The sequence below is a fragment of the Hippocampus zosterae genome, chromosome 6 (genome assembly GCF_025434085.1).
Source record: "Hippocampus zosterae strain Florida chromosome 6, ASM2543408v3, whole genome shotgun sequence".
Taxonomy (NCBI): Eukaryota; Metazoa; Chordata; class Actinopteri; order Syngnathiformes; family Syngnathidae; genus Hippocampus; species Hippocampus zosterae.
In genome coordinates, this window is record NC_067456.1 from 3813300 (window position 1) to 3841248 (window position 27949).

At 44.1% G+C, this 27949-nt stretch overlaps 2 protein-coding genes and 1 long non-coding RNA gene across 5 annotated transcripts; 2 read left to right on the forward strand and 1 right to left on the reverse strand.

Annotated features, from left to right (window-relative positions):
• The first annotated feature begins 805 nt into the window (after positions 1–805).
• On the forward strand, positions 806–11951 carry prkg1l (protein kinase cGMP-dependent 1, like). 2 transcript variants are annotated; one of them, XM_052069170.1, is made up of 19 exons: positions 806–995; positions 1065–1176; positions 1430–1599; positions 2596–2709; positions 5965–6070; positions 6631–6694; positions 6928–7005; positions 7120–7211; positions 7293–7358; positions 7432–7509; positions 8390–8489; positions 8566–8705; positions 8997–9086; positions 9169–9310; positions 10132–10295; positions 10928–11050; positions 11144–11206; positions 11542–11608; positions 11685–11951. In XM_052069170.1, the coding sequence occupies exons 1-19, from the start codon at positions 806–808 to the stop codon at positions 11769–11771; spliced, it is 2046 nt and encodes a 681-aa protein (XP_051925130.1). In that variant the 3' UTR covers positions 11772–11951. The 2 variants fall into 2 exon arrangements, with proteins under 2 accessions (XP_051925130.1, XP_051925131.1); XM_052069171.1 differs by lacking the exons at positions 806–995; positions 1065–1176; positions 1430–1599 and having other exon boundaries at positions 2608–2720.
• Positions 2018–26855, reverse strand: LOC127602815 (uncharacterized). The gene is made up of 5 exons (XR_007962882.1): positions 26759–26855; positions 20827–20902; positions 20664–20740; positions 19068–19190; positions 2018–2609 (listed from the first exon to the last, which is right to left on the reverse strand). It is a non-coding gene; the product is annotated as an uncharacterized LOC127602815 (long non-coding RNA).
• acsl2 (acyl-CoA synthetase long chain family member 2) lies at positions 12920–27895 on the forward strand. 2 transcript variants are annotated; one of them, XM_052069169.1, is made up of 20 exons: positions 12920–13041; positions 18775–19010; positions 19089–19203; positions 19871–19935; positions 19999–20100; positions 20631–20730; positions 20856–21034; positions 21118–21150; positions 21503–21554; positions 21686–21759; positions 22048–22125; positions 23415–23549; positions 23634–23768; positions 24794–24962; positions 25610–25698; positions 26042–26158; positions 26285–26428; positions 26753–26854; positions 26931–27002; positions 27354–27895. In XM_052069169.1, the coding sequence occupies exons 2-20, from the start codon at positions 18777–18779 to the stop codon at positions 27492–27494; spliced, it is 2136 nt and encodes a 711-aa protein (XP_051925129.1). In that variant the 5' UTR covers positions 12920–13041; positions 18775–18776; the 3' UTR covers positions 27495–27895. The 2 variants fall into 2 exon arrangements, with proteins under 2 accessions (XP_051925129.1, XP_051925128.1); XM_052069168.1 differs by lacking the exon at positions 12920–13041 and adding an exon at positions 15156–15354.
• The last annotated feature ends 54 nt before the right edge of the window (positions 27896–27949 follow it).

Consider the following 27949-nt stretch of genomic DNA (forward strand, 5'->3'; position numbering starts at 1 on the left):
GGCGTGGCTATAGAAATAGAAATAAATAAATGAACCAATCAGCAACGCAATAGAAAGCTTGACTGCAACTGAATCGAAAAAAGTACCCTCGGTTCACTTAAAAACAAGGCCACAAAACTCATACCTATTTTACAGTCGGAAATAAACATTTACAAACCACACCACACACTCCCGTAATCATTAAACACTGCAAACAAAACGGTAAGCCCTTTTATTTTACAATAACCATTACAGTAAACCATGATCGCTTCAGCCATCACTAGTTTAAAGTCAATTTCTCATGCTGTCTCGCCTCTCTAAAACCCTCCCATCTATCCCAAAGAGCCGATCTGACCTAGCTCCCCTCTCATCTCATCTCAGCCTCCCGGGCTGGCTCTTGGGTCACGTGACTGGCTGCTGCCGTCTCAATCCAGACCCCCCCCCCCCCTCCCCGAACCGGAGAGGAGGGAGCATCATCCTTCTCTTCACTTGCAGAGGACGTCTGCGTGCACCTGTCGAATGGGTCTCCACAGGGTAAGTGCATGCTCGTCTATCTATCTATCTATCTATCTATCTATCTATCTATCTATCTATCTATCTATCTATCTATCTATCTATCTATCTATCTATCTATCTATCTATCTATCTATCTATCTATCTATCTATCTATCTATCTATCTATCTATCTATCTATCCAATTCAAGCGGGAAGCATCCTCTTTTGAGCGGCATTGAATGCACTCAAATGCAGCGAGATCGCTGCAACTTGTGGCCGGCTGCATGCAACACTTACAACGTGACGTGTGACTGCCCATTAAAAGTAGGTGATGGGAACGCTTCGAGACCTTCAGTTCGCCCTGCAACTAAAGATTGAGGAGCTCCGTCAGAGGGACACCCTGATCGATGAGTTGGAGCTGGAACTCGACACCAAGGATGAACTCATTCGGAGACTTCAGGAGGAATTGGATCGCTACAGAGCCTCCGTTGTCTTGCCGGGACCCTCGGCAGCCAGCGCTGGTCGGTGTACAATTTTCTTCTTTGGATGGTTTGCCAATATGATTTTTAAATTTTTTTTGGTCATTGCAGCCTGCTCTAGTCATGGTGCTGACCTGCGAGTTGCCAACAAGAAGACGGTCATTTCAGAGTCCTTCACTCTGGATTCGACGAATTGCTTCACCTTATGTGACAAAAATGAGGAGTGAGTAAACAGTTTTTCTCCTTAAGAAGAAGAAGAAAAAAAAACATGGCCGGGGTGCAATAACTGGTCTCCGGGGTGGCTTGGAGACATTACTGCAAAAGATCCTTGAAGGACCTCAACCTTCAATTAGTTTGAGTTTATAACGTTCCCATGTCGGTCGTACCTCGAGTCACAGAAATCATTGCATCCCAAATTGCTGACTCCGATGACGCATCAATGACCCCCCTAGCATCTCCTCCCTCTGCGCTTCCAGGAGTCAGAAGTTGATCCAGGCCGCTTTTTTGAAAAGTCACCTGTTGAGGAACCTCAACGAAGATGAAACGAGAGCCGTCACGGCCCGCATGCAACTCACGACCGTCCGTCACGGCTGCTGCGTGATCCAGCAGGGAACCAGCGGCGGCTCGCAGGCTTACGTTGTACAAGGTAAAGCCGTGCTCATCGCGCGGCAACGTTTGTCACGTCGGAGGATTTGCCGGGTGCTTGAAATGATTAATAACGAGCGCAGACACCGTCCTCAAGACTCCTCCTTTGGCATGACACGGCTGTGTGGCCCAACAATTATTTTTTGCATAGGGCCACATGACAACCAGAAAATATTACGGGGGGCCGGATTAAAAGGGTGAACTAAATATCAACATAATATTAATTGGATTTTTTAATTTAAAAAGCAGTATTTTGCATTTTTCGGCACGTTTTTCAGACTTTAAGAGGACATTATTCCGTTGTATCGAACAGGATTTGCTTGACTTGGCGCGAATGCGGGCTTCCGTATCGTCTCCCCCTTCCTCCCTATGCTCTGCAATTCAAGTAACTGTGCCACCTGGCGTTGAAATGCTGTCATTACAAGTCCAAATGAAATGAATGCAGTCGTTGACATTGAACCTTAGTTGTGTACCAACCTTCGGCGGGCCGGATTAAAAAGACCATCGGGCCGGATTTGGCCCGCGGGCCGTAGTTTGCCCACCTCTGCGTTTGGGGTTTGAATCTCTGAGCTTTAGGTGTTTAGTTTTCACATTCACCTCGCAATTGTGTCGTTTTTAAAGTTAAGATATCCTTTATTTGTCCCGCAATGGGGAAATTTTCTACTTCGGCGACATCATTCCAAAAACGTAGATGATACTGTCGGTTCAGGACCTTGAAAAAAAATAATCGCATATGAAATCGCAATTGCAATATTGAAAGTGGAATCACCTCGACTATATTCTTTTTCAAAATCGTTCAACCCTCGCGCGAAAGTGAAGCAAATGGATGAAGACGACCCGTCTTGTCTCAGGTTGCTCTAACAAGCGTCTAATATCCAACGCGGCCGCTTGACAGCTGAATAGTTTGATTGCGCAGAGATCACTTTTTGTTTGATGTTTTCGGATCTCATGCGCACTGCCGATGATCGCCGCCTTGATCGAGTGTGTGTCATCACAGAGGGGAGGCTGGACCTGACAAAAGATGGAGAAAAATTGCTCACGATCGAAGCAGGGGAAGTATTCGGAGAGGTGGCGCTGCTCTACAACTGCACGCAAATCTACACCGTCACAGGTACCAAACATGTATGTATGTCTGTCTTGTTTTCTTTTTTTTTTTAATATATATATTCAGGCTGCTATAAATAAGTCAGCTTGTTGAGGCATTTCAATGTTTAGATTAGGTATGGATGTGATTCATTTTCTGGGAAAGGGGATTATAAGAAGCAGGGGTATTGCGGCTGGAGGTCACAGAGAACGCCACGCCGACCGAATGGTTTCCTGGCGTAGTGTATGCGTTGAATTTAAAACAGTCCATCTGTTCCCTGCGATGCCACGTTCAGAAAAAAAATAATAAATCGGAAAATCTCAAAGGTGGGTCCGTGAATTTCACACTTGTGACGGGATTTTTGTTTGGGTAAATGACGAGCATATCGTGACAAGAGGATTGCAGGGACCTCGTGTCAAGCAACTTGGTGTGCACGTGACCCGCTCTGGCAAGGAAATAGGCTGCTGCGGATCATCCGAAATTGAAAAAAAAAACTTTGTTTGCCCTCTTTATCTGGCAACCGGACGCCATGACAACGCTGCGCAAACGCCCTTTGCGGCATGCCCTTCTCTAATAGCTTTTCTTTCCTTTTTTTTTTTTTTATCAGCATCAGAATTATTTGTTTGCCATCTGTGATCTTGACAGATGGAACAAGATGTCACCCTTTGGGAAGATCACATTAGCATAGCACAAGCCAGCATACCAACAGGAGCTGAAATGTTATGTGAAAGTTGTGATTTACGCCGTCACTGCGGTATCGATTCGACTGAATGTTGATTACCGTGGTTGCAGATTGCAGTCGCGTGGAATGGCGTAGTCATTAAACCTGCGATTGTACCTAATGTTGTGACCGCCGAATGGAAATGAGCCTCCGCTTGTGCTTAACCTTGTGTTGAATGCATTTGTGATCAATCATCCACAGGAATACTTTCCATTGTTCAAGTGACCTTGGAAATATGTCTGGAAGTATACTTACTTCAATACAAAAAAAAAACTGCAATCTGCAACCATCATTAATAGTCTTGCTTGTTTGAAGACCATGTAGTGACAAAAAAAAAATACCCCAAGGTTAAAAAGGTCCATTTTACTGCTGATTATAATGATATAATGATGACTCGAATTCTCAGTAATATACTGCTCTCATCACCATGACGACTGGAGGACGGAGCCTGAGACTAAGTGACTAGATTGTCTTGTGTAAGTAAGTACAGCCAGGGTGTGGCAAAAAGAAAAAGTGGACCAGTGATGTATCTGGATCGGGGGTGCCCATTAGGTAGATCCTGATCTACCGGTAGATCTAAGACAGGTCCCCAAGTAGATCCGAGGAGTGTCGAGAAGAAAAAAAAACAAACAACCATTTGTGTGTCTTTGTACATGTACAGTAATATATTTTTTGTGTTAATATACGCTGCAGACTAATCAGTCTCATTCATTCATTCATTCATCTTCCAAACCGCTTGATCCTCACTAGGGTCGCGGGGGGTGCTGGAGCCTATCCCAGCTGTCTCCGGGCAGTAGGCGGGGGACACCCTGAATCGGTTGCCAGCCAATCACAGGGCACACAGAGACGAACAACCATTCGCACTCACACTCACACCTAGGGACAATTTTAGAGTGTTCAATCAGCCTGCCATGCATATTTTTGGAATGTGGGAGGAAACCGGAGCACCCGGAGAAAACCCACGCAGGCCCGGGGAGAACATGCAAACTCCACACAGGGACGCCGGAGCTGGAATCGAACCCGGTACCTCTGCACTGTGAAGCCCACGTGCTAACCACTGGACTACCGGGCCGCCCCTTATCAGTCTCATTTTCACCAAAAAAAAATTTTTAAAAATAAAATAAAGCAGGTAAATCTGAAATTTTTGTGTGTGCGTGCGCGTGCCGGTAAGGGTAGATCCCGTGAGGTTAATTGATCAAAAAGTAGATCTTCGATCCAAAAAGTTTGGGCACCCCTGATCTGGATCGACTCCTAGCCTTGCTGAAAATGGCTTGAGAAACTCGGTGTGTGTGGTATGTGTGTGTGTGTATGTGTGTGTGTGTGTGTGTGTGTGTGTGCGTGCGCATGTGGATGTTACTACGTAAATAAGATTTACTTCTTACGGCACTTCATGTATTTCCCTCATTGCAGTTTTTCCACTTACATGCAGCATAACAGCTAAGCGGTGCTTCACCGTGTTTGCTTTGAAAGGTGGGCTTTATGACCTGACCCGCATCCAGTTAGCATTCCTTTATGTATTCAAAATCCAAACCATTCAGTGCTTTTTAGACCAGTCGCAGAATTTTACAATATATTTTACAATATATTTTGCAGTCGTGGCGGCCCGGTAGTCCAGTGGTTAGCACGTCGACTTCACAGTGCAGGGGTACCGGGTTCGATTCCAGCTCCGGCCTCCGTGTGTGGAGTTTGCATGTTCTCCCCGGGCCTGCGTGGGTTTTCTCCGGGTGCTCCGGTTTCCTCCCACATTCCAAAAATATGCATGACAGGCTGATTGAACACTCTAAATTGTCCCTAGGTGTGAGTGCGAATGGTTGTTCGTTTCTGTGTGCCCTGCGATTGGCTGGCAACCGATTCAGGGTGTCCCCCGCCTACTGCCCGGAGACGGCTGGGATGGGCTCCAGCACCCCCCGCGACCCTAGTGAGGATCAAGCGGTACAGAAGATGAATGAATTTTGCAGTCGTCCTGCGGTAGCTGAAAAGTGGCTTTGGATCTTCACCCAGCCTAGCTTTCGTCAAGTCGTGGATGGAGAAACTCGGTTTGAGTTGCCGGGCAAAAGATTGACTTGAGTTTTTTCTTTCCATTGAACACCTTTACTTCGTAGAATCGGTTTAAAATGGAACGGGAGACAGAGCTGTCAGCTGTATGCCTTTCATCTTCCAGGAAATGAAAATATCCTGCACAGCTCTCTCGCTCTTAATAATTGTGTTCTAATGGCGCGGTTAAGATATCGACCATCGCTGTCAATCAGATCGTGGACACGATTTAAAAGTTCAGACAGTGGAAATCTGCCATCCCCGCTCACAGGCACCTTCTTTGAACCAGTGAGAATGTCATTATTAATTCAAACATCCGCTTCCGACATCCAGAGATTTTAATTATAGTTTAGGGAAATCAGATTTATGGTAGATGTTCTTCTCTATTCATAACGTCCGCTTATGAATAATAAGTGTTCACATTTTTTTTCCCGAGGCCCTTCGCGCAAGTTTCTCGAGTGGAAGTCGATTTATTGTGTCGCCTTTGTCGTCTATCCCACTTTTTTTTTTTGTTTTTTGCTCCTCAGCACAGTCGGACAGCAAGCTGTGGGTTATCGAGCGCAAGAGTTACCAGACCGTGCTCATGCAGAGCGGCCGCAACAGCCTCACGAGGACGTCGGAGCTGCTGAGCAGGTGGATGTCAGCAATGGATGTCTTTTTTTTTTTTTTTCTCCTTTAAATCCGAGCTCAGTTAATGTTTCATAATCACTGGCTCACCAGTGGGCGGCCCGGTAGTCCAGTGGTTAGCACGTGGGCTTCACAGTGCAGAGGTACCGGGTTCGATTCCAGCTCCGGCCTCCCTGTGTGGAGTTTGCATGTTCTCCCCGGGCCTGCGTGGGTTTTCTCCGGGTGCTCCGGTTTCCTCCCACATTCCAAAAATATGCGTGGCAGGCTGATTGAACACTCTAAGTTGTCCCTAGGTGTGAGTGTGAGTGCGAATGGTTGTTCGTCTCTGTGTGCCCTGCGATTGGCTGGCAACTGGTTCAGGGTTACTTACTGCCCAAAGACAGCTGGGATAGGCTCCAGCACCCCCCGCGACCCTAGTGAGGATCAAGCGGTACGGAAGATGAATGAATGAATGAATGAATGAATGAATGGCTCACCAGTGTTAACTGGCGAGTGGTGGGAAATAACAAATAGTTCTTGTCGTGAGGTTGCTTTCTCCGTAATTGAATCCCGCCCGGTGTCTGCAGTGTTCCCTCGCTGCTGTCCTTGCCAAAGGATGCCATCATGAAGATGTGTGATCTCATGGAGGAGGTACACAAGGCTGTGTCACTTTCATTGCACACACACACACACACACACACACACACACACACACACACACACACACACACACACACACACACACACACATCACCTTTGCTATCCATCATCATTTCTTGGTCCCCCACCCGCCAATTCCTTCATTTCACTTTGGACCCCGTTTCTCATCAACAAGCTTTTATGTTCAGTTTGATCGTTTCTCTCGTCTTTCTTTCTCTCCGCAGGCTCGCTACACTCAAGGCGACTACATCATTCGGCAAGGCGCCTCGGGGGACACCTTTTATGTCATTAACAAAGGCCAGGTAAAGTCTGGGCGCAACGAGGGCCAAATGTCAACACGGCTTAAGGAAAAAGCGCCGATCGAATTTGTCGCCTTTCTTCATTGCTTTTGTGCGACTGCCATTTTGGTTGCGCAGGTGAAAATCAGCGAAAAGAAGGCAGGGGATGAAGAGCAAATCATCTCCAAGCTCTCGGAGAGGCAGTGGTTTGGAGAGAAAGCTTTGTGGGGGTAAAGGCGGGATATCGGTTAAGTTGTAATCACAAGCTTGTGATCGAATTTCATGGAATGAAATGTCCTCTCCTTAATCAGAGAGGAGGTGAGTGCTGCCAATGTCATCGCGGTCACTGACGTTGCGTGTTTGCTCATCGACAGAGAGTAAGATATCACACCAATGATAGATGCCATTCGGGGAATAGTTCAACAAGTGTTTTATTTTTTTCCCTTCAAGGACCTTCAGAGATATCCTTGGAGGGATGGTGTTTGACAGCAGTCCCGAGACGCAACAGAAGACCGAATGCAAAGACGAGTAAGGAGAATTTGATTAATTACTTGTTCCTGGAGACCAAACTGTCACAGTCGTAAACCTTTATTACCCGGACGTGCCAAAATCCAAGTGCTTGCAATTTCTTCTTCCTCACACAAGGACAATGCGACCTGAACTAGTTTGTATGAATCTGTGTTGATCCGTTTTAACAATTAAAAGTCCGTTCCTGACAAATGGGCCACCCAAATATCTTGCATTTTCATATTAATAAGCATAAAACCAGATTTGATCTAGCCAATCAGCATTTCAATCAGCTTATATCGCGCTTGATTTTTTTTTTAAGGCAGTTTCAGATGAACTGAAATGCACAACACGACTCCCAGAATATCCAATTGAAAGGACCTTTATTCAGAAAACGTGGTCATTATTCTACTCCTTTCAAGGGAATGGCAATAAAACAGGAAGTAGAAACTTACCAAAATAAAACAAGAATGAAGCAACACTTCTGCTGACTGGCAATCATCTGCATACTATTCAGACACTAAAATACTGGTTCGTATTGGACAAAAGTACTCGGACACCCTCTGAGTTTGCGTTCTTCATGGCAACCCTCTTCTTGTCCTAATAAAAGAATAAATGTCTCAAAAAGCAAAAGAGTCTCTCAGTAAAAGCAAAACAGGCTGAGGTGTGCTGGCAGCTCGCGTCATATGGCGTGGCATGTGTTCACCAGAATTTTGGTCAAACTCAAAATCATTTTACTTTTTGTTGTTTTTGAAAAATCGTCGCGAAGTGTAGCAAAAAAAGTCGCAAAGCTGGCACCACGCTTCAAATGTCACTTTTTGATATGTAGCTGCCATGGAACTACAAGGCACTACCGCATTCAAGAAGGATCTCCGACTCAATTTGTTTCCCTTGTGAGCAGGCCAGAAGTCAAGGATCCCGCCTCGCTCGCATCCTCCACCTTAAGCGATTTCCAGATAATCAGCACTCTAGGAGCAGGGGACTTTGGTCACACAGACCTGGTGAGATTCTCTCTCGATGCCCTCTGCGTTTTTCGGTGTTCCTGTCATGTTATCTCCTGATTGGTGCCTCTTCCAGGTGCAATTCAAGAGCAATGTCAAGGATCTTTTCGCCATGAGGGTCCTCGACAAGAAGATGATTATCCACAACGGCCTGCGAGAGCACGTCGTGAGAGAACGGAATATCCTAATGGATGCCGCATGTCCATTCCTAGTCAGGTAGTCACGCTTCAGAGGCTGTTCAGGACTGTTTTGTTTGCATGCCGTGTTCCTCAAAGAGGAAAGTGCATCTCGAAAATTAGGTACACCTGCCTGCTCCAGTAGGATCCACAACATTTCTAAAAATGGCAACACCAAATGTATTTCCCCAAATGTGATGACAAAGTTTATTACTACGGTTAAATGCTGAGATGGGCATGTACACTTTTGTAGAGCATTTTAGATTACTGAAAAAATGTACTGTACAAAAGGAGCACCAATCTATAAAGAATGTTCTCTCGCTCATCCAAGGTTGCACAAAACCTTTCAAGATGCCGAGTGCCTCTTCATGTTGACCGAGGCTTGTCTCCATGGGGATCTTTACAGCTTGCTCAAAGACAAGTATGTACTTTTCAAAGTGCAAGTTGATCAAGACCTTCAAATCTCTGAACAAAAAGTGCTAAAGTGTGACCGTATTCCACAGAGGCTGTCTGGATGAGAGCAGCACCAAGTTCTACACGGCTTGCGTGACGCAGGCCTTGACCTTTCTCCATGCACGAAATGTCGTCTATAGAGATGTCAAGCCTGAAAATATTGTTTTGGATGAGCGAGGATATGCCAAACTGGTAAAAGGACCAAAGAATAATCAGTTCACGTTTTTTTTTTCCGTTTTAAGAAGTTCCTTTCCCACGAATGCGATGTAACCAGAATTTGTACCTTTGAAAGTATCAGTCTACCACTGAGCTATGGAAATGTAGTATGACAGCAATCCTCCATTTATTTGTGGCTCCCTACTTCGCAAATTCACCTATTTTTCCACACCACAACAATGAGGCACTCCAAAATGGCAATGGCGACACAAAGCCCTTGTCGACAAGCTGGCTATCACATTAGACTTTCCCCCCGCACTCCTTCACCTTTCTCCCAGTGACGTACACAAACTCATGGCCAACAGGGGCTATAATGCAGCCATGCCGATACCAAGCTACACGTTGACAGTAAAGTCCAACTTTTATTTTTCTGCTCCTCTCTTTCTGGATTTTCTCTTGAGTGACAAACGTATACAACAATATGGCACTATAAGTTCACAATATGGCACTATAAGTTTTTAACTTCACAACAGTGAAGTTAAAAGAAAAAAAAAGACATGAGCTAGCTAGCTAGCTAACTACACTTTTTTGCCACTCTTCGCGGAAGGGCGCAGTCCCGACTATAAAGTCGTAATAACAATAAATATTTGTATTTATTGTTTGTATTAAATATTTGTCCAATTCTAGCGATAAATATAAAACAATTAAACGAAAACAGCCATTAAGGCAATCACTGAGCATGTCCTCCTGTGGTGCATAATGACATTTTCTTTCGCCGCCGCGCAAGCTAGCTGGTTAGTAGTACGTAGTTCATTCGCATTCTTCTGAGTGCGAATGTCCTTATTTGTCAACCTCAGGTGGGCTCCAAATGTTTGAAGAAGATTGAAGTGGGTAAAAAGACGTACACCTTCTGTGGCACTCCAGGCTACATGGCCCCCGAAGTCATCTTCAACAAAGGCCACAGTGTAGCTGCAGACTTTTGGTCTTTGGGTGTTTTTGTGTTTGAGCTCCTGAGTGGTGGGTGAGTTTCACACGTTACTTTATTATTATCTTATGCGGTTGAAACCGAGTGGAACAATACACTATCTATTCCCCTAAACTGCTCAACTTCCCTTTTATTGAGTGGGCCAGACCATCATCCAAAATAACCCCCCGCCCCCAAAAAAACCCCAAAGAAAGGTTTTTTTTTTGTTAACTGGCATGAATTAAAAAGCAAAGAAAAGAAGAACTTTTATATGAATATTTCTTTTGCTGATGGGTTTACATTGGTTTGGGTGACGCACTCCATTACATTTGAAAATATTTCAAAAAGAAATATATTCATACTCGAAGACAGGACTGACCTAAAGTTGAAGCAGTTATCATAATGTCATTTCTGTTCAATCACTCAGCTCCCTTTTGAGATATACAGCTTATGTGATCATAAAATATTTCAACAACTATGACAAAAAGATGACCAAAATCATGCCGAAAAAAAAGTGATTTCTAACTAACTATATATTCTATATGATTTTCGCCGACTCTTAGGGCCTGTTTTACACAACAAGGGCTATTTGACACAACCGGTAGTCAATGTTGGTCAAATTCTGATTTGTTAAACCTCAGAGCTGATCCACTTTAGAATTTGAACTGTGTCTCCACTTGCGTCCCCAGGCTTCCGTTCAACGACGTTGACCCGATGAGGCTCCTCAGCGAGACCGTGCGCGGCATTGACAACATCGACTTCCCTAAAGCAATCAGCAAGATTGCCTCCAGTCTCATAAAGATGCTGTGCAGGTGTTGAAAGCACCAAAGATGCAGCGCTACATCTTGACTGACAAAATCACGCTGGTGTACTTATTTTTATGTCCTCTCTGCTCCGTTGCCAAGGCACAATCCCTCGGAGAGGCTAGGCAGTCGAAGAAACGGGGCCAAGGACATTCAGAAGCACAAGTAAGACTACAGGTTATATTTCGCCAGACGCAAGCCTGAGACTCAGAGTAAAGTGGTGCCTTGTGATCTTATTTTCATTATTTACATTATGGTGTAATAACATGCGCCGATTAAAAATAAATAAATACGATGCTACTCATCAATTACCGAGTATAGTCACAGGCTTGTTCAAGTAATTATTTGGAGGTGCATTTTTAACCTTTTTCTTTTACTTCCCTCAAGTTTTTTTCTATGTAACAATACTCTTGAATACAATTTTTGGCTACTCTACCCACCTTTCTGTTTAGTACGTTTTAAATGTTGTACTTGAAAAACAATGTCCTGTCTTTCATCAGATGGTTTGAAGGATTCAACTGGGAGGGACTAAGTAAAAGAACATTAAGTCCACCGCTCAGCCCCAAAGTAAGCATTCTTTTTTTTTGGGGGGGGGGGGGGAATATTTTGTCCTAATTTCTTTGTATGTTGCTTTGTCTTTAAGGTTAAACACACGTGGAATAGCAGCGGTACATGTGCTCACTATAGAGGAGATGCAGCCGAGCTATGCACAACATGGCAGGACTTCTGATGATGGATGAACTTTTTTTTGGGGGGGGGGAGGGGGTAATCGTCAAGAACAATTCACTCACTGCCAGGAAAAACATCGATTTTATATTACCTCCAGATTCTGTTTGATAAGGAACACATGGTTGTCCCCAAAGAGCACGTTTCATTCTTTTGTTAAAAACAAACACACACACACTCATATTTGTGATGTCATCGCAGTCGGATGCAATAAACAACTTCAGCTCCACATTCTGAGATTTTAATTGGAACCGTGTCTTGTAGCTTGGCAAAATCATTTGGAGAATCAAAAATGTAAGAATGAACGAATAGGAAGTCTTTGGATTTCAAGAGAAATAAAATAGCACTACAAGCAAGGGCTCCATCATAAAACAATTCGGCCTTCAGCTCATCAATTGACATCTGTGTGCCCTGTGATTGGCTGGCAACCAATTCAGGGTGTCCCCTGCCTACTGCCCGAAGACAGCTGGGATAGGCTCCAGCACCCCCCCACGACCCTAGTGAGGATCAAGCGGTTCGGAGGATGAATGAATGAATGAATGAATGAATGAATGAACGAATGAATATGTACTATGCTAGTGTCGCGACCACACCGTTTAGTGGGGGATTCTCTTAAGTGGGTTGTGGTATGTGGGTTCCCTCTTGTGGTAAACAAAATAATCACTGTCCACATACAGTGAAGGTCAATTCATCTCCATACTGTCCATCCCATTTCGTTTTTGAGAAGTGATTGTTTTAATATATATATATATATATATATATATATATATATATATATATATATATATTGAGGTGGATTTGTTATTCAACTTTTGTGTGCAGTACATTTTGATGTAATTATTTGAAGACAATTTTTATTTCTTATATTGAAATGCAGTTGTATTCTATGGAAGAGGATTAGAGGATAATTCACTTTTATCTCCGAATTCTGACTTTAGTGTCGGAATGCTGACTTTACTCACAGAAATCAGACTTTAATGTGAGAATTCTCACAGTCAGTATTCTGAGAATAAAATCTGAATTCCGTAAACTAGTTTCAGATTTCACATGTATTTCATTGATTAAAGAAATTATATTTTACTCACCAAATAAAGTATTTTATTTTCAAAATACCTTTTCGCCAACGCGAGTTAATCGAGCTTTTGATTTGAAAGTTGCTACAGGAAACAGTTGATAATCGGCGCAAACATTTGGAGTGAGCAGATTGGCGATGGATGAACGGTGAAGTACTTTTGGAGCGCGAAGCCATCAAGCGCGAAGTTCGAGGATAACAGGTGATTTACTTTTGTCCTCCATGCGTAATATCTTTTCTTCTTGTTACGAGACTTCACTAATGTTTGGTAAATATTGCGCTTTGTGGCCTTCGTCGCCTGCTCAGACTGGAAAGTCGCACTGGATGATGAACGAACTTTCCTCTCGTGTTTCCAAGCCTTTTTATTTATTTATTTTTTTTAACTATCGCATTGCCTTTCGTCGGTTCGTTTGATCGAAAACCCCACACGTGACCGTTCGACTTTTGCGACGTATTTCCACATTAGGTACACCTGCACGAGCCAGTGCCATCCGTTACAAAGAGCCTGCCTGCCATTTTGATTGGCACCGTCGTAGCCAGCAAGGTCGTCATTTCGCAATTTGCAATTACTGTCGTTCGGATTTATGTGAGGCGCTGCAATAGGAAAACTGTACCACTTTTTACAGACCAATACCAGTTCGAGTACTCAAATCTGTGTCCGAACAAATAACGAGTACGTTTGATAGATCACCTTTCAATTAAATCAATGATAAATTATTAAAAAATTAAAAAAGACAATTTTTTTCTGAGAAAAATCCCAACAGTCACTTTGCGATACAGAATTAAAGTTTCAAACAAATTACAGTAAAATGATACAGGAACCCGTGTCATTTATTACTGTTAACTGTACAAACATGACAGTTTGAAATTGGCAAATAGGGCTGGGCGATAATGCTTAAAAAATTACCACGATATAAGTCTAGCCGATATTGATGAATATTTAATTTTTACCCCCGTTAAAAATAAGAAAAATATTAAATGGATTAAAGAATAAAGCACAACTCTCCAGAGGGAAAAAAATAGAGATAATATGAATGCACTCAAAGCATTATCATCAACAGAAATGAGATCTTAGGTACGAGAGAATGAACATGGATGCACTTCGAAGGGGAAAAGCCCTCTGTCAGCCACGCTGAGATTTTGTTGACAAATGAACATACTAATATGGGTAGCAACATCGTAATAATGCATGTTAAACATGAATATAAGCCTTGTAAACATACATCTACTTTTAGAACTGGCATCTTAATGGGAATATGAGAGAATGGACATGGTAGCAAGTAACTCCTGCTTTTGTTTTTTTTTCTTTTCTCAAAATCACAGCTTTAAATGAACATTGCTAGTTTCCAAACCCCAGATCACACCAGGAGGGAAAATAACTCCTGCTCATAGTGGAGCGCTTTTCTGGATGCAGGATTTTTTTGTTTTTGTTTCACCAGTCAATCAGTCTTCCCTTCTCACAGAGACAAACTTGCCCGAATGTGTCTGTTTTTTCACGCTTCATCTGGGAATGACAGTTACAAAACACGCAGCGTTCCATTCCTGCTCCTGTTTTTTTCTGTTCCTCCGCCGCACTAGCCAGCTTCACTTGTCCCCTCGAACCATCGACCTCATCTCCCCCCTCGGCCACGCTAGGCTGCGGGTGCACGGAACGCGGAATTCGTTTTTCCAGCTTGTCCTTGGGTTGCTGACGCGCTTGCCCATTTAAAACTTCCCCCCCTCCCAGTGTTGCCAACTGCAGTTTTCTGGGTCGGGGCGGAGGGGGGGAGGACTTTCCGAGGATTGCTCTCATTGTCAGTCAGATACTATGCAGCTCTGGCGTTCACGTCAGGCAAACATTTACTGTCTCTGTTTCTTGTACTGATAGAAGTACTTGTCACACACACACAAAAAATCTGCAAACTGCACAGGCGATGCTCTAAAAAAAAAGTTGAAATTCAAACTGGATTCAAGTATCAAGCGAATTTGAGTCTGTAATATCATCAGACAAAGTTTTCAAGTTAGGAAACGCCTCAACAGGAAAATATTGCCTCTCGTTACAAAAGAAATTTCAAGATACGAAAGGTAAAAATACAGGAGTTTCCTGAACGCAACGTACTTATTGCTGCTCTGCCATTGACAAAATAACAATTTATTGTGCAATGATGTAATTGTAACATGTATTTGTGACATAGTTTGATGCATTTTTATGCTTTAGAAAACATTTCTGTCTGAATTTTGGGGTGGGCTTGGAACGGATTAGGGCATTTACATGGAAAACGCGTCTCTACCTCCAACATTTTTCAAGTTCAGAAATTTCTTCCTATCGATGTTGATCTCTGGGTTGATGTCATGCGCGGATGTGCACAGACCTGCAGGTTGCCTCGGGCTCTTACGCGCGTGCCTTGGAAGCTGCATTCTTTGGCTTTTATTGTGTTGCTCAAGCAGGATGTCATCGGTGCGCTCGGTTGGCTTTCGTGTAATTTCTACGAGGTGGCTGCACTCCACTGGATTTCCAGACGGTCGCCGACAAAAGGTAACACGGCATAGTTGGCAGAAGGAAGCCAGATAGGTTTAGGGGGAGTTAAAAAAAAGTGTAAGGTGTGTATGCCCTGTTTGGGGAGCTCATTGTTAGCGTGCTAGTTTTGTGTGTGTGTGTGTGTGTGTGTGTGTGTGTGTGTCGTGTTCTGCTCTCTGCATTAGTTGTAATTGCATGAGTGGGTATAACAATTTTGTTCCTGAATAATTTTGGATTGGCACAGTCAATTGAGTGTAAATCTTTAGCGATGTTTATTATTGAGCTTGTTGTTCATCATGGTGTCAAGCTGTAAAGCTTTACAAACGGGCATTTCTAATATTTGGAGAAAAATGCAGTGGAGCTTCCAAGGCGGACCTGTAAGCTGTTTTGTAGCACTGGTTGACCTCCGATTTGTTCAAAATTTCCGACTAAAAGGCAAAACTCATGACTGCGTGTTCATTTTCCGATGCTGACTAGTTCGGTTTGCGGCAGTCACACATGTGGATTAGCGCTGTAATCAATGGACAGATTCCGTTTCAATTAGCCGACGTTAATTGTTGAAGCGCTTCAAGGCGAAATGGACGAATCCGCGATCGGTGCCGTTGATTCACTCTCAACTACTTTGCTGCCTCTGCTCGATGCGGCGCTCGTGAAACAGAAGTTCAGAACATTCCAAAAGAGAGAGCCCCGCCCCCCCATCCCATTGAAAGTAACGCTATACACAACAATCAACTGATGAATGGATTCATTTTCCCTTTCGTCACTTCAGCAAAGTGACTCGACCACAAATCCCAATTTAGACAATATGTCGACAATATGTCGTGATGCAACTCCAAATTTTACGCCACTTCTGAAGTGCCACCGCAGCAGAAACAGCAGCACGTTAAAATGCAAATTTGAATGATCAATACAACCGTGTACTGTCTATGTAAAACCACATCTTGGTCAAACCGTGTTTTGTTCTATTCATTGAAAAGATACATTTCAGTTCTATAAGAAACAGATTGGCAAAATGTTTCCCTCTGCCTTTTGTCTGATGTTTTCTTGCGAGACGAAGCTGTGAGACAATGGTGCCTGTCGAGGTCTTGACAATTGTCTTTATGAATGGGGGTGACAAGAGGGGGGAGGGCAATAGTGGTCAGATATGGGAGGGGGGGGGGTGAGGGAGCGGGGTAGTGGATGCCTCAACCGTCATTTTTTTTTCTTCATTCAGAAAGCATCTGTTCAAAGCTTATAAAAATGGCAAAATCAATCACATGGCCCTCTTAATATTCTTTGTTCTTGATTTTACTGCTTGGTGCTTTCTACCGCCTTTATTACCGATTCTTCTTACTGTTTATTGTGTATGTTAAATCGCTCCATGTACAGCACTTTGTATGCAGCGATGGCTGTTTGAAAGTGCTCTAGAAATACTGTTAACTTGACTTGACTTATTATTCACCCAAAATGGCCGCTTCAAGGATACACAAATGACGTTTTGCTAGCCCTCAGGCATGGATTTTCAGTCATGTTAACATCCACAAAGTTTCGCGTTTACTAATGACACTGGAGTCAGGTGCCATTTTTTTTTCCCACTCACTAGGTGAGGAACATCATTTGAAGAAAAAAAAGGTGTTTATCTATACTGTATATAAATTATTGATGTTATTTTGCCACCAAAAGTCCTTTCTCTCGTCTTCGTCTTATAGTTTGAGGTGTTACAAACGTGTCAAAGTCGCTGTTCTGCTGGACGTATTTCTTTTCACAAAAAGTGATTTTCTCCGCTTTTAGGTTAGAAATGGATGTTTTGGGTGAAATCAACCCACGTTCTTGATTGGTCGTTAGTCAAGAATACATTTCTTTTGCTGGTGATAGAACAGAGTCGAGTCTTCCTTTGAGTCGGGCCGGTTATTATATCATGTCACTGAACACAACATTCGAAATGTTCTAAAGTGGCTCGGTGATAATTGGAACTCTGCAGGCAGTGGAAAAAGTTGAACCTGCGGATGGCCTGTAAATTGTAGCTTGCTGATGGACATGTAAACGGGGGGGGGGGGGGTCTGTGGTCGACTGTGAATCCTGCCAAACTGAGTGTGGGCACCACTTTGTCCACAGAGGCAAGTCGTTGTCAAGCTTCCCCTCTCCTACTGAGTCAAAAAGAAAGAAAGTGGGTGAAAGGTTGGAGAAAGGGGTTGTCTGTGTGTGTGTGTGTGTGTGTGTGTGTGTGCTCGTTTATTCGGAAAAATACTTGAGGTGGGGGTGGAGGGGGTCAGATTTTGGAGTAAATAGTCTCAATTAAAAAGTTTTTCCCCTCTTTGGGGTCGTCCTCTTCTATTCAGTCAGAATATAGGAACAATATGATGTGACATGTCGAAACGGGGGGTGGGCGCGGAGGAGGGGCCATCACACGGTCCTCCCCCCTCCCCCTATTTCGCTACCAAACAGCGTACGCAGGGTGACGCTTTCCTCACATTGGAAAATTGGCACGGCGTGGCTAAAGGGAGGTGAGGGGTTTTGGGGGGGGGGGCATTGGTGTCATGATCACTTCCGAGTCTTGCTCCAGTTTGTCTTTTAGTCGATGCGCAGTGCCAAGTGTGTGTCCCAGCATGAGTTGTTCTTTTCACACAGTTTCTCACAGAGGCTTGGAGGTAGCTCACTTTTGTGGAACGTGCGTCCCCCCCCCCCACCCCCCATTTTGAATCTGCAATTAATTCAGTCATTTTTCAAGCATGCCTTCTCTTTAAAATATTCGGAGGAAAAAAACGTTTGACTTTAGGGTAGCAAAATGTCTCTCATTTTCAAATATTGGAAACTTCTTCAATGTGTGTGAATTAATTGATTTATTTATAAAGGTGGGAATTAACAGCAATGACTCTCGCAAAAGTGAATCGTTAATATCCTGTAGACTTAATAACTGCCACTAAATTGTTTTGAATTACTCTCGGCTTTTTGCCCCATTTTTTTGGCTTCACTTCAATGTACCAGCACGTTGTGCTGCTCCTTCTGGTGTGCGCACCTTTGCCACATGGTGGCAGTATAACTCAGACATACGGCGGTACAGTACATGGAGCAAGCAGGCCCTCTAGAGCTTCTAAAAGCTGCAGTAATATTAGTCGTTCTTTGCAAAAGGATCACGAATATATGCATGTGAGTATTGTTTTTTTTTTTTTTTTTTTACGTCCAGTTCCGTTCTTTGTGTTGAAATATCCGTTGTTTAAAATGTTATAACGCTGCGACGCTGATGCTAATTGTTAGCCCGTCTTAAACGTTTCCTATCATGCGTTAGCATTCAGCGAGCGGATAGCAAAGCAAAGCTACAGTACGTGGTTCTGATACAAAAACGTGTAATTCTCTGTTTGCCAGCAGACTTCAACCGGGAGGGACAATAAAAACAGTTTGAAGCCTCTTTTTCAAATATGATGTTGGTAAACTTACTGTACTTTTCTGTCTGTCGTTCAGCCATGAATTTCCAGGAGTGGTTACAGTTACTTCGATCCAACATGGGACTTCAAGTTTCTGAATCAGATCGGGCTGGAAACTGGTGTCCGCTGTCCCTGCCTTCGTCCTTCTCGCTGTCCTCATTGTCCCTACTCGGTATCGGAGCCCTTGCCTCGCTCACCACATACTGGCTGGTGACCCGTCCGCGGCCCATGCGCCCTCCCTGTGACCTTCAGGCCCAGTCTGTCGCTGTCAATGTGCGTTGGTGGCCGCGTCGTCCGCGGCTCCGCTCGGTGTCGTTTCGGGGAACTTACTGTCGCGGTGTTATGCCGTAGGGGGATCCCAGCTGCAGGCGATCAGCTCTCCTTCAAGATGACTCGCTCCTGGAGTTCTACCATGACGACACCAGGACGGCTTATGACATGTTCCGGAGAGGCCTGAGGATTGCAGGTGGAATGTTAGATCATTGTTTGAAACTGGATGTTGCACTTCCCGCACCTCATGTCTCTAGATTGCAAACGGGTTTAGAGTGAATCATCTCCAGTCAGTACTAAGTTGCGGCCAACGAGGGCAACCCTATTCTGTCTCCATTTCCTCAAGACATGATGAATCAATAACCAATCAGCCCGTCTTGTCTTTGAGCCTGCAGCATCATTGCACCGATGGCTCCCCATCAGCATCCACAGTTGCTGTTGTTTGCAACATGAAATCAGTTGGTGATTGGGCCCCGCAGGTCATCACGGTAAACTGACGAAAGGACATTGCGACATTGGGCGGGTAGTGAAATAGGGATTCGGGATGATGTATTGACGATAAGATCACCGCTCAACAATCAATCAATCTCTACCTGCAGAGCCTCTTCAGTTTAATTGCCGAAGAAGAAAAAAAAATAGGAACCAATGGGATCATTTGGGACAGACAGGGCAGGAATGTTCAACTGAATTTTCTCAGCGGCGGCACTCCCATCAATCAACAACTACTCAACTGAAACTGTTGAAATGTATCCGATAGATACCCTGAACACACACCTGTTAAAATAATGCACATCCCTCTTAAAATAACACACAATGTAAAAACATAACCATAACCAATAACAGTACTACGTGTTACTTTTTAGGTAACGCACCATGTCTTGGCTTCAGGAAGCCAGGCCAACCTTACGAGTGGATATCCTACACTGAGGTATGATACGTTTGTTTGTATTCTCAAGCCCACGTTTCAACCATTTGTCTTTGCACCCTTCAGGTGGCCGAACGAGCGCAGATGATGGGTTCTGGTCTGCTGGCTCGAGGCTGCAAGCCCAACCCCGAGCAATTTGTTGGTATATTTGCACAGAACAGACCGGAGGTACAGTATGTTTAAAAAAATAAACAAAAAACAATACATTGCTATATGCTATCTTTAAGACCCAAATTCAAGATGATGAACTGGCAAGTTTTCTTTGTTGTGACCTCATAACATTGGCATAGCGTACTTCTACCAAAGTCCACTACAAAACATGTCTGGGAAGCCCAGAATGATGCTCTAAAGTTCCTTTTTTGCCGTTTCTTTGTGTCCTTAAAGTGTATTTACTTTTATAAATCGATATGTGGAGGCCGCAGGCACTGTGCGTCTCCAGACAGCGATTCCTCATTCAAGTCGGCTGCTGTAATCATCATTTCTATTACACCCGACAGGCAAGAGCATTTTGGCAGACTAAAAAGGGCAAAAAATTGCTCCATTTCAGCAATGAGATTAGCTCCAAAACCATAATTATAAATTTCCCCGAGTCTCTTTTTCAGTTTGGCTCACATTTTAGTTCATTTTGAAAGCTGTTATCTGAGTGACCGAGCAAGGAAGTGTAAAAGTGCTGCTTTGTCTCCCTCTGTTGGCGGCAGTGGGTCATTACAGAGCTGGCCTGCTACACTTACTCCATGGCCTTGGTTCCTCTTTATGACACACTGGGGCTGGAGGCCATGGTCCATATTCTCCACTTGGGTAAGACGTCCTATGTGGGGGATATGAAAACATAAGCACATATCACCCCGATAATAATTATATTTGTGATATTGATTGCCGATTGGTAGAACTCACAGTTGTGCTTGTGTGGCGGTGGACTTTAGCGGAGATCTCCCTGGTGGTGTGCGACCACGAAGAGAAGGCCGCTTCCCTGTTGGAGAATAAGGAGAAGGGCGTCACTCCCAAACTCTGCTGTCTGGTTCTCTTCAACGACTTCAGCGAGGCTTTCGCCGAGAGGGCCTGTGGTTGCCAGGTGGAGGTTCTCACAGTGACACAGCTCATGGTGAGCAGACAGTGTACACTCAAGGCTTTTTATTTTTATTTTTTTACTCATATTTACGTTCATCCTCCTTGTGCATATGGTAGGATCTCGGAAGGCAGAACCTCAAAGAGCCTTTGGTGAGTTTTCTGTTCTTCTTATTGCACAATGTGAGTGACACACTTCCATGTTTTAGTCCCATGCTGAGATATTCATCAATCCACGAAAAGCAGAAAAAAAGTGTATTAAAGTGTTATACACATTAAATGATTTGATGGCTGATTTGTTTTTTTCTGTGACACTAGATATGTTGGGATTGTTTTGTATTATTTGTGAAAAGATGCCCCTCTCTTAAAAAATAAAATAAAATAAAAAAAAATAAAATAAAAATTGGCCATTAAGATCAGCCGTGCAAATTCCCCCTGAACGCTTCAAGAGTTAGTGGAGGTGTTCGGTATTCATCTTTTTTTTTTTTCCTCCATTGCGCTTCAGCCCCCCCAGCCTCAGGATCTGGCCGTGGTTTGCTTCACCAGTGGAACCACAGGTACCTCCTAATCATCCCCTGCTCACATCACGGCAGCGTTGCCCACAGGCGGCGTCTTTTACGACCCACGCTGTAACAGCTCGCAAAGCGCTCGGGACGCGCCACTAATGTCTTCGTTTGTTTATGTGCAGGCAAGCCCAAGGGAGCCATGATCACCCACGGCAACATCGCCTCGAACACTTCCTCTGTCATTAAGATCCTGGAGGTCCGTCTTCCATCCCTGCTTCCTCCCACAGCATCTCTTCACGTCTACTTTGTGTCTGTCCCCCCCCCTCTATTTCCTCCCCGCTGTGTGTAATGGTATGATTAACTGAGTGTTTGATTGGCCATGTGGCTGCGAGCTGCTTAAACTAATTGCCTCTTTAAAGACATTCTGCTTTCTAAATGCCCAAGAGGGAGGGGGTTAAAAACACGCAACGTGTTTGATTGCCTCCGAGGCGTCATGTCTCCCCGGAGGATTGATACATTTCTCTTGTTATTTTCCCTCTGCCAGGGTTCTTTTGTCATCCGACAAGAAGACGTTTCCATTTCCTACCTGCCTCTGGCACACATGTTTGAGAGGATGATCCAGGTGGGCTCATCGCAGGACAACTCATCAACAAGTTAATTAATGGCGTCTTGTAGCAATTGAGCTGCAAGAGCGTTGATTGTTTATTCATTATTCGCCGTTAGAAGCAAGACGTGTGAGCTATGATGGAGTGTAAGAGGGATCAATCAATGTGTATGAGAGTATCAATTCATGACAAAAATAAGAACCTGAAATGGGCTTGTATCCTGCAGTTATAATACCCCGTAAGGTCGTAGATCATTCATTCATTCATTTTCCGTACCGCTTGATCCTCACGAGGGTCGCGGGGGGTGCTGGAGCCTATCCCAGCTGTCTCTGGGCAGTAGGCGGGGGACACCCTGAATCGGTTGCCAGCCAATCACAGGGCACACAGAGACGAACAACCATTTGCACTCACACTCACACCTAGGGACAATTTATAGTGTTCAATCAGCCTGCCACGCATGTTTTTGGAATGTGGGAGGAAACCGGAGCACCCGGAGAAAACCCACGCAGGCCCGGGGAGAACATGCAAACTCCACACAGGGAGGCCGGAGCTGGAATCGAACCCGGTACCTCTGCACTGTGAAGCCGACGCGCTAACCACTGGACTACCGGGCCGCCCTGGTCGTAGATCAGTTAGCGCCATTAGCCTACTAGCATTGTAAACTGCCATTTGCGGCACTCACTTTGCGCACATAACGGTGAGCAGTTTGCATATTGTAGGGTCACCGAATGATTGTTTTTCCTTGCTAAGTAATGTGGGACGGTGCGGAATTATGTCGGTTTTCCATGTGCCGTATTTTCCGCACTATAAGGTGCAACGATAGGCTTTTCACAAAACCTGACAGTGCGCCTTATAACCCGATGCGCTTTCTATATGGATCAAAATTCGGAGTTCTTCTTCGTAGTATTTTAAATGTTCCTTAAAGCGCTTTGTGACAGCTGCAAAGGTTGTGAAAGCTCTATCAATAAAGCTGTATTATATTGTATTCCCGTTACCAGATCTCCATCTAGTGGATGCATAATGCAAGTTTTGATTGATTTGAGTTTTTGGGCAGCGTATACATAAGCACAACATACACGAGATAACGCAATGTGCTTCACATAATTAACACTTAAAAGCAGTTCCAAAAAAAGGTGTCAAAACATTTCAAGGCAAAGAAAATGAAAACTACAATATTGTGGAAATTATGGTAATGGATTGTAAATTTTTTCTCCATCGTTGTGGTCAAATGTCCATTCGTACTTAGACTCTGTCTTTATTTTCTTCGGCTGCTCTGACGTCTAAATGAAGACTATTCCTCCGTCAGGTATCCATGTTCTGCCACGGAGCTCGAGTGGGCTTCTACCAAGGGAACATTTCCCTCCTGATGGACGACATGAAAACACTCAAGCCCACCCTCTTCCCCGTCGTGCCCCGTGTGCTGAACCGCATCTATGATAAGGTCTGCTTTACAGATGACGCCCGTCATTCGCCAGATCACCGGTTGCGTTTTAAAAATGTTTCTTCAAGTCCGCTCCCTGTTCAGATCCTGGGCTCAGTGACGTCTCCGCTGAGGCGAGCTTTGCTTCACTTTGCAGTCAGGAGGAAGCAGGCCGAGCTCAGCAGTGGCCTCGTACGCAACAACAGTCTTTGGGATAAACTGGTCTTCAACAGTATTCAGGTCGGTGGAGCCAATGACCTTTTTTTAACAGTCTTCTTTTCTCTTTGGTTATGTAATTCAGATCGCTGTGAGTTGGAGACAGGTTTATAAAAGTTTGGGGGTTTTTAAATTCATTTTGGCTTTCACTTATTTAGATTCAGGTTGAATTCGTTTTTTACAGCAGGTTGATTATTTTTCCTTCGTCCATTTTTTCAAAAATGCTTAATTTGAGGTTAATTTTGCTTAGTTTTAGTGTTAGGTTTAGTTTTTTTTTTTTATCTGAAGCGTTTGCCAAGTGTAAGATTGAAAAAGGGCTTACTGAAAATTACCTAAAACATTTTGTTAAATTACAAATCTCATACGATGCTTTGACCTCCCTTCTTCTGCCAAGACATGGTACAATTCCAAAATGAATACTTTTAAAATGAATGTCAAATGCTCATGCATGACATTAACTGAAAGAGAAGTATGTTTTCACTTTTAGTTTTTTTTTTTTTAAACATAAGAGGAAGTGACAGTTTTCATTTTTTATTAAATTTCATTAGCGGAAATTGTTTTTATTTATTTTTTTTAAAGTTCAGTTTTAGCTTTGTTCATTTTCTTGGCTAGAGTCTATTGCAGTGCACTGGGCAAGAGGCAATATATTCCTTAGATGCTAAGCTCTTAAAGCAGATGTTGCCAGTTCAGCACTAAAATTCTGTTCTAGCGTGATTACATTCGCTTCAGAAATAAAGCAAACAATGTTTTCTACCCAGCCTTTAAGCAGACAGAGAGCACGAAGCAGCTTGCAGCGAGTCCACCATGTTGCATGAAAAGTTAGTCGGAGAAGCTGAGCTCTTCCAGTGAGCGGTGCCAAAAACAAACGCAGCATATTGCGCCTGTGGGAGTGTATTGGAGACACGCGCGCGCACGCTGGCAACGGAACATTTTGGCTCGACGGAGGTCGATGGGAAAAATATGGTCTGACTTGCTGTTGAAGTGGGATCTCGCTCTCGTTATTGTTGCTTAAAAAAAAAAAAAAGTCACGTGGCTTGCCTGTGTTCCAGTCCAACTTTGGAGGAAACCTGCGCTTCGCCCTGACCGCATCGGCGCCCATTTGCCCCACGGTGCTCTCCTTTCTGCGAGCTACGATGGGATGTCTCATTTTTGAAGGCTACGGCCAGACAGAGTGCACGGCGGGATGCACCTTCTCCATGCCGGGAGACTGGACGGCAGGTTAGGCTGGGGAACGGCTATTTCAGGTCAATTTGTGACATAGTAGGTTCGTGGTTAGTTTTCATTAAGTATAACCTTTCACACACGCACTCTATGGTTCCCGAAAAACACACAATTTATTTACTTAAAAAAAACCAAGTTATATACATTCATTCATTCATCTTCCGAGCCGCTTGATCCTCACTAGGGTCGCGGGGGGTGTACTGGAGCCTATCCCAGCTGTCTTCGGGCAGTAGGCGGGGGACACCCTGAATCGGTCGCCAGCCAATCACAGGGCACACAGAGACGAACAACCATCCACGCTCACACTCACACCTAGGGACAATTTAGAGTGTTCAATCAGCCTGCCACACATGTTTTTGGAATGTGGGAGGAAACCGGAGCACCCGGAGAAAACCCACGCAGGCCCGGGGAGAACTTGCAAACTCCACACAGGGAGGCCGGAGCTGGAATCGAACCCGGTACCTCTGCACTGTGAAGCCGACGTGCTAACCACTGGACTACCGGGCCGCCCAAGTTATATACAGTATATCTAAAATAGTTTTTTTATATATATTATATATAATTTTTTTTGTTTTGTTTTGTTTTTTTTTTTAATGGACAGACGGTTTCCTTTACTGGTGTGACATTTAGTGTGTGTTTGTCAGGACACGTTGGCGCTCCTCTGCCCTGTGCTACAGTCAAGCTGGTGGATATCCCAGACATGAACTACTTTGCAAAGAATGGAGAGGGAGAGGTGAGAATATGTTATGTGTGAATGGAAGAAGTCGCCAAACCCCTCTTCAAATATCAGGTGTTTAATTATAAAAAACGCCCCCCGCCAAGTCAAAGACAAAGCCATTTAACATAACTTTGAAAGGGACTTATTCACTCCCAAAGACGTTTTTAAACGTCTTTTCAGACTTGGTCTAGAATTGGTTGGTACTGAATGAGTTAATTCTGAACAAAGCCGCTTCCCAGTTAGAGGGACACTTTGGCAACCGCATTATCTCAGTTGTGTTTTTACATGGCCTGAAAAAAAAATGTACAAAATGGCGGCGCCTGCTGACTACGGATTCTTGCGTTTTTCTGATTGCCAGATCTGTATCCGCGGTCCCAGCGTGTTCCGAGGTTACTTAAAGGACCCCGAAAGGACGGCAGAAGCTTTGGACAGTGACGGCTGGCTGCACAGTGGAGACGTTGGACAGTGGCTTCCAGTAAGTCTGTCATCTAAAACTCAAGACGTCAATTTGATTTCTTCTTTCTATAGTTTTGGTCTGTCATTTATAGTGAAGCAAAACAAAACCCCCCGAATCCCGTTGTTGCTGTTTTTGCACCATCAGAACGGGACGCTGCGCATCATTGACAGGAAGAAACACATCTTCAAGCTGTCGCAGGGAGAGTACGTCGCCCCGGAGAAGATCGAAAACATTTACACGCGCTGTACGCCTGTGCTGCAGGTTTTTGTGCATGGAGATAGCTTACAGGTACCGTGTGCTGCCTGCTCCCGCTAGGTTCTTATTAACTTGAGCCCTCCTCAATTTTCCTTCCAAATTTCACCAAGGTATCCACGGGGAATATTTGGAAGTTGAGACGAAATTGTAATGCGGACAAATCTATTTTCTCATTTTTCACTATCACACCCCTGTAAAAAAGGGTTCTTGTAGTGCATTTTAGATACCAGGTAACTCAATGTGCTTCACGATGAAAAGTACAACATTTCAAAAGCATTTACAAACAAATGAGCGAAAGTCATTTAAAAACAAAGTTTGAACGTTAATGATTGTTCCTTGCATTTCCCCTGTGGTCAGTCTTACCTGGTAGGCATTGTTGTTCCCGACCGTGAGGTTTTCGTGGTCTGGGCTAAGGAGCGAGGATTCGTGGACTCATATGAGGAACTGTGTCAAACTCCTGTAAGTAATAGATGAAATATTTTTGTCACACTTTTTGAACACATAAATAAATATATATCAACCGTCTTTCTCGCAGGACGTAAAGAAGGCAGTTTTGGAGGACATGAGAGAGATTGGCAAGGAGGCGGGACTCAAATCCTTTGAACAAGTGAGGAACCCGTCACTTGGTTTCAGCCAAATGTCACACATTCCAAAACACCGCAGTACATACTCGCGTTGTGCCTTGAAATCGTTAGGCCTAAAGAGTACCTTTTACCTCTTCTCTGGTTCTCCCCTCCCCTCCTAGTTGCAGCAATTAGTACTGAAGAAGGTTTACATAACCAGCTTGAGAGCCGTCCTGAGCGCTCATGTTCATTTCCATTATTTGAAGCTTTACGACGCCGCCATCATCGACCCTAGCGTACTTGTGCATTTTGTGTTAGCGTAAAGCTAGCAGACTGCTGTCACGAAAAGTTAGCAAGGTGCCACCGTACTGACCTGCTCTTGTGTTGCATTCCAGGTGAAAGACCTCCACTTGCACCCCGAGACGTTCAGCGTGGCCAACGGCCTCCTCACGCCCACGCTGAAGAGCCGACGCGCTGACATCCGACGCTTGTTCCAGGAGCAGATCGCCAACATGTACGGCATGAAGGCCGTGTGAGCAAAGACGAAACGTTGGAAACACCGGGGAAGTGCCTCAATACTGTGTACATTTTTTTACTTCACTGTAGTTTACAGACATCTGTTCAACATTTAACGTGTACATTATTATCTAATGGGACCAAAAGCGTTGCTCTTCTGCCCGCTGTTGTACTTTCAAAAATGGCAAAACAAGTTTTTTTTGTACCCCTCAGAGACACTTGATGTTCTTTTCCTCCAAGTTTATCCAAGTCTCACTTGTAACAGGCCTTTGTTGTGCATTTCCTCAATTTGCTTTTATAAACCTCACTTGATCCATTGAAATCAAGCGACAGAGATGTATGCGATGTAAATACGGTTTTGCTTCTAATAAGTGGACACTACTGACTCGTTTAGTGAAATAAAAAACAAATACAAACAGGATTTCTCACTTGTTTTGTCCTTTTTTTTCCCCCCAGGGCACTCATGAGTCAAACG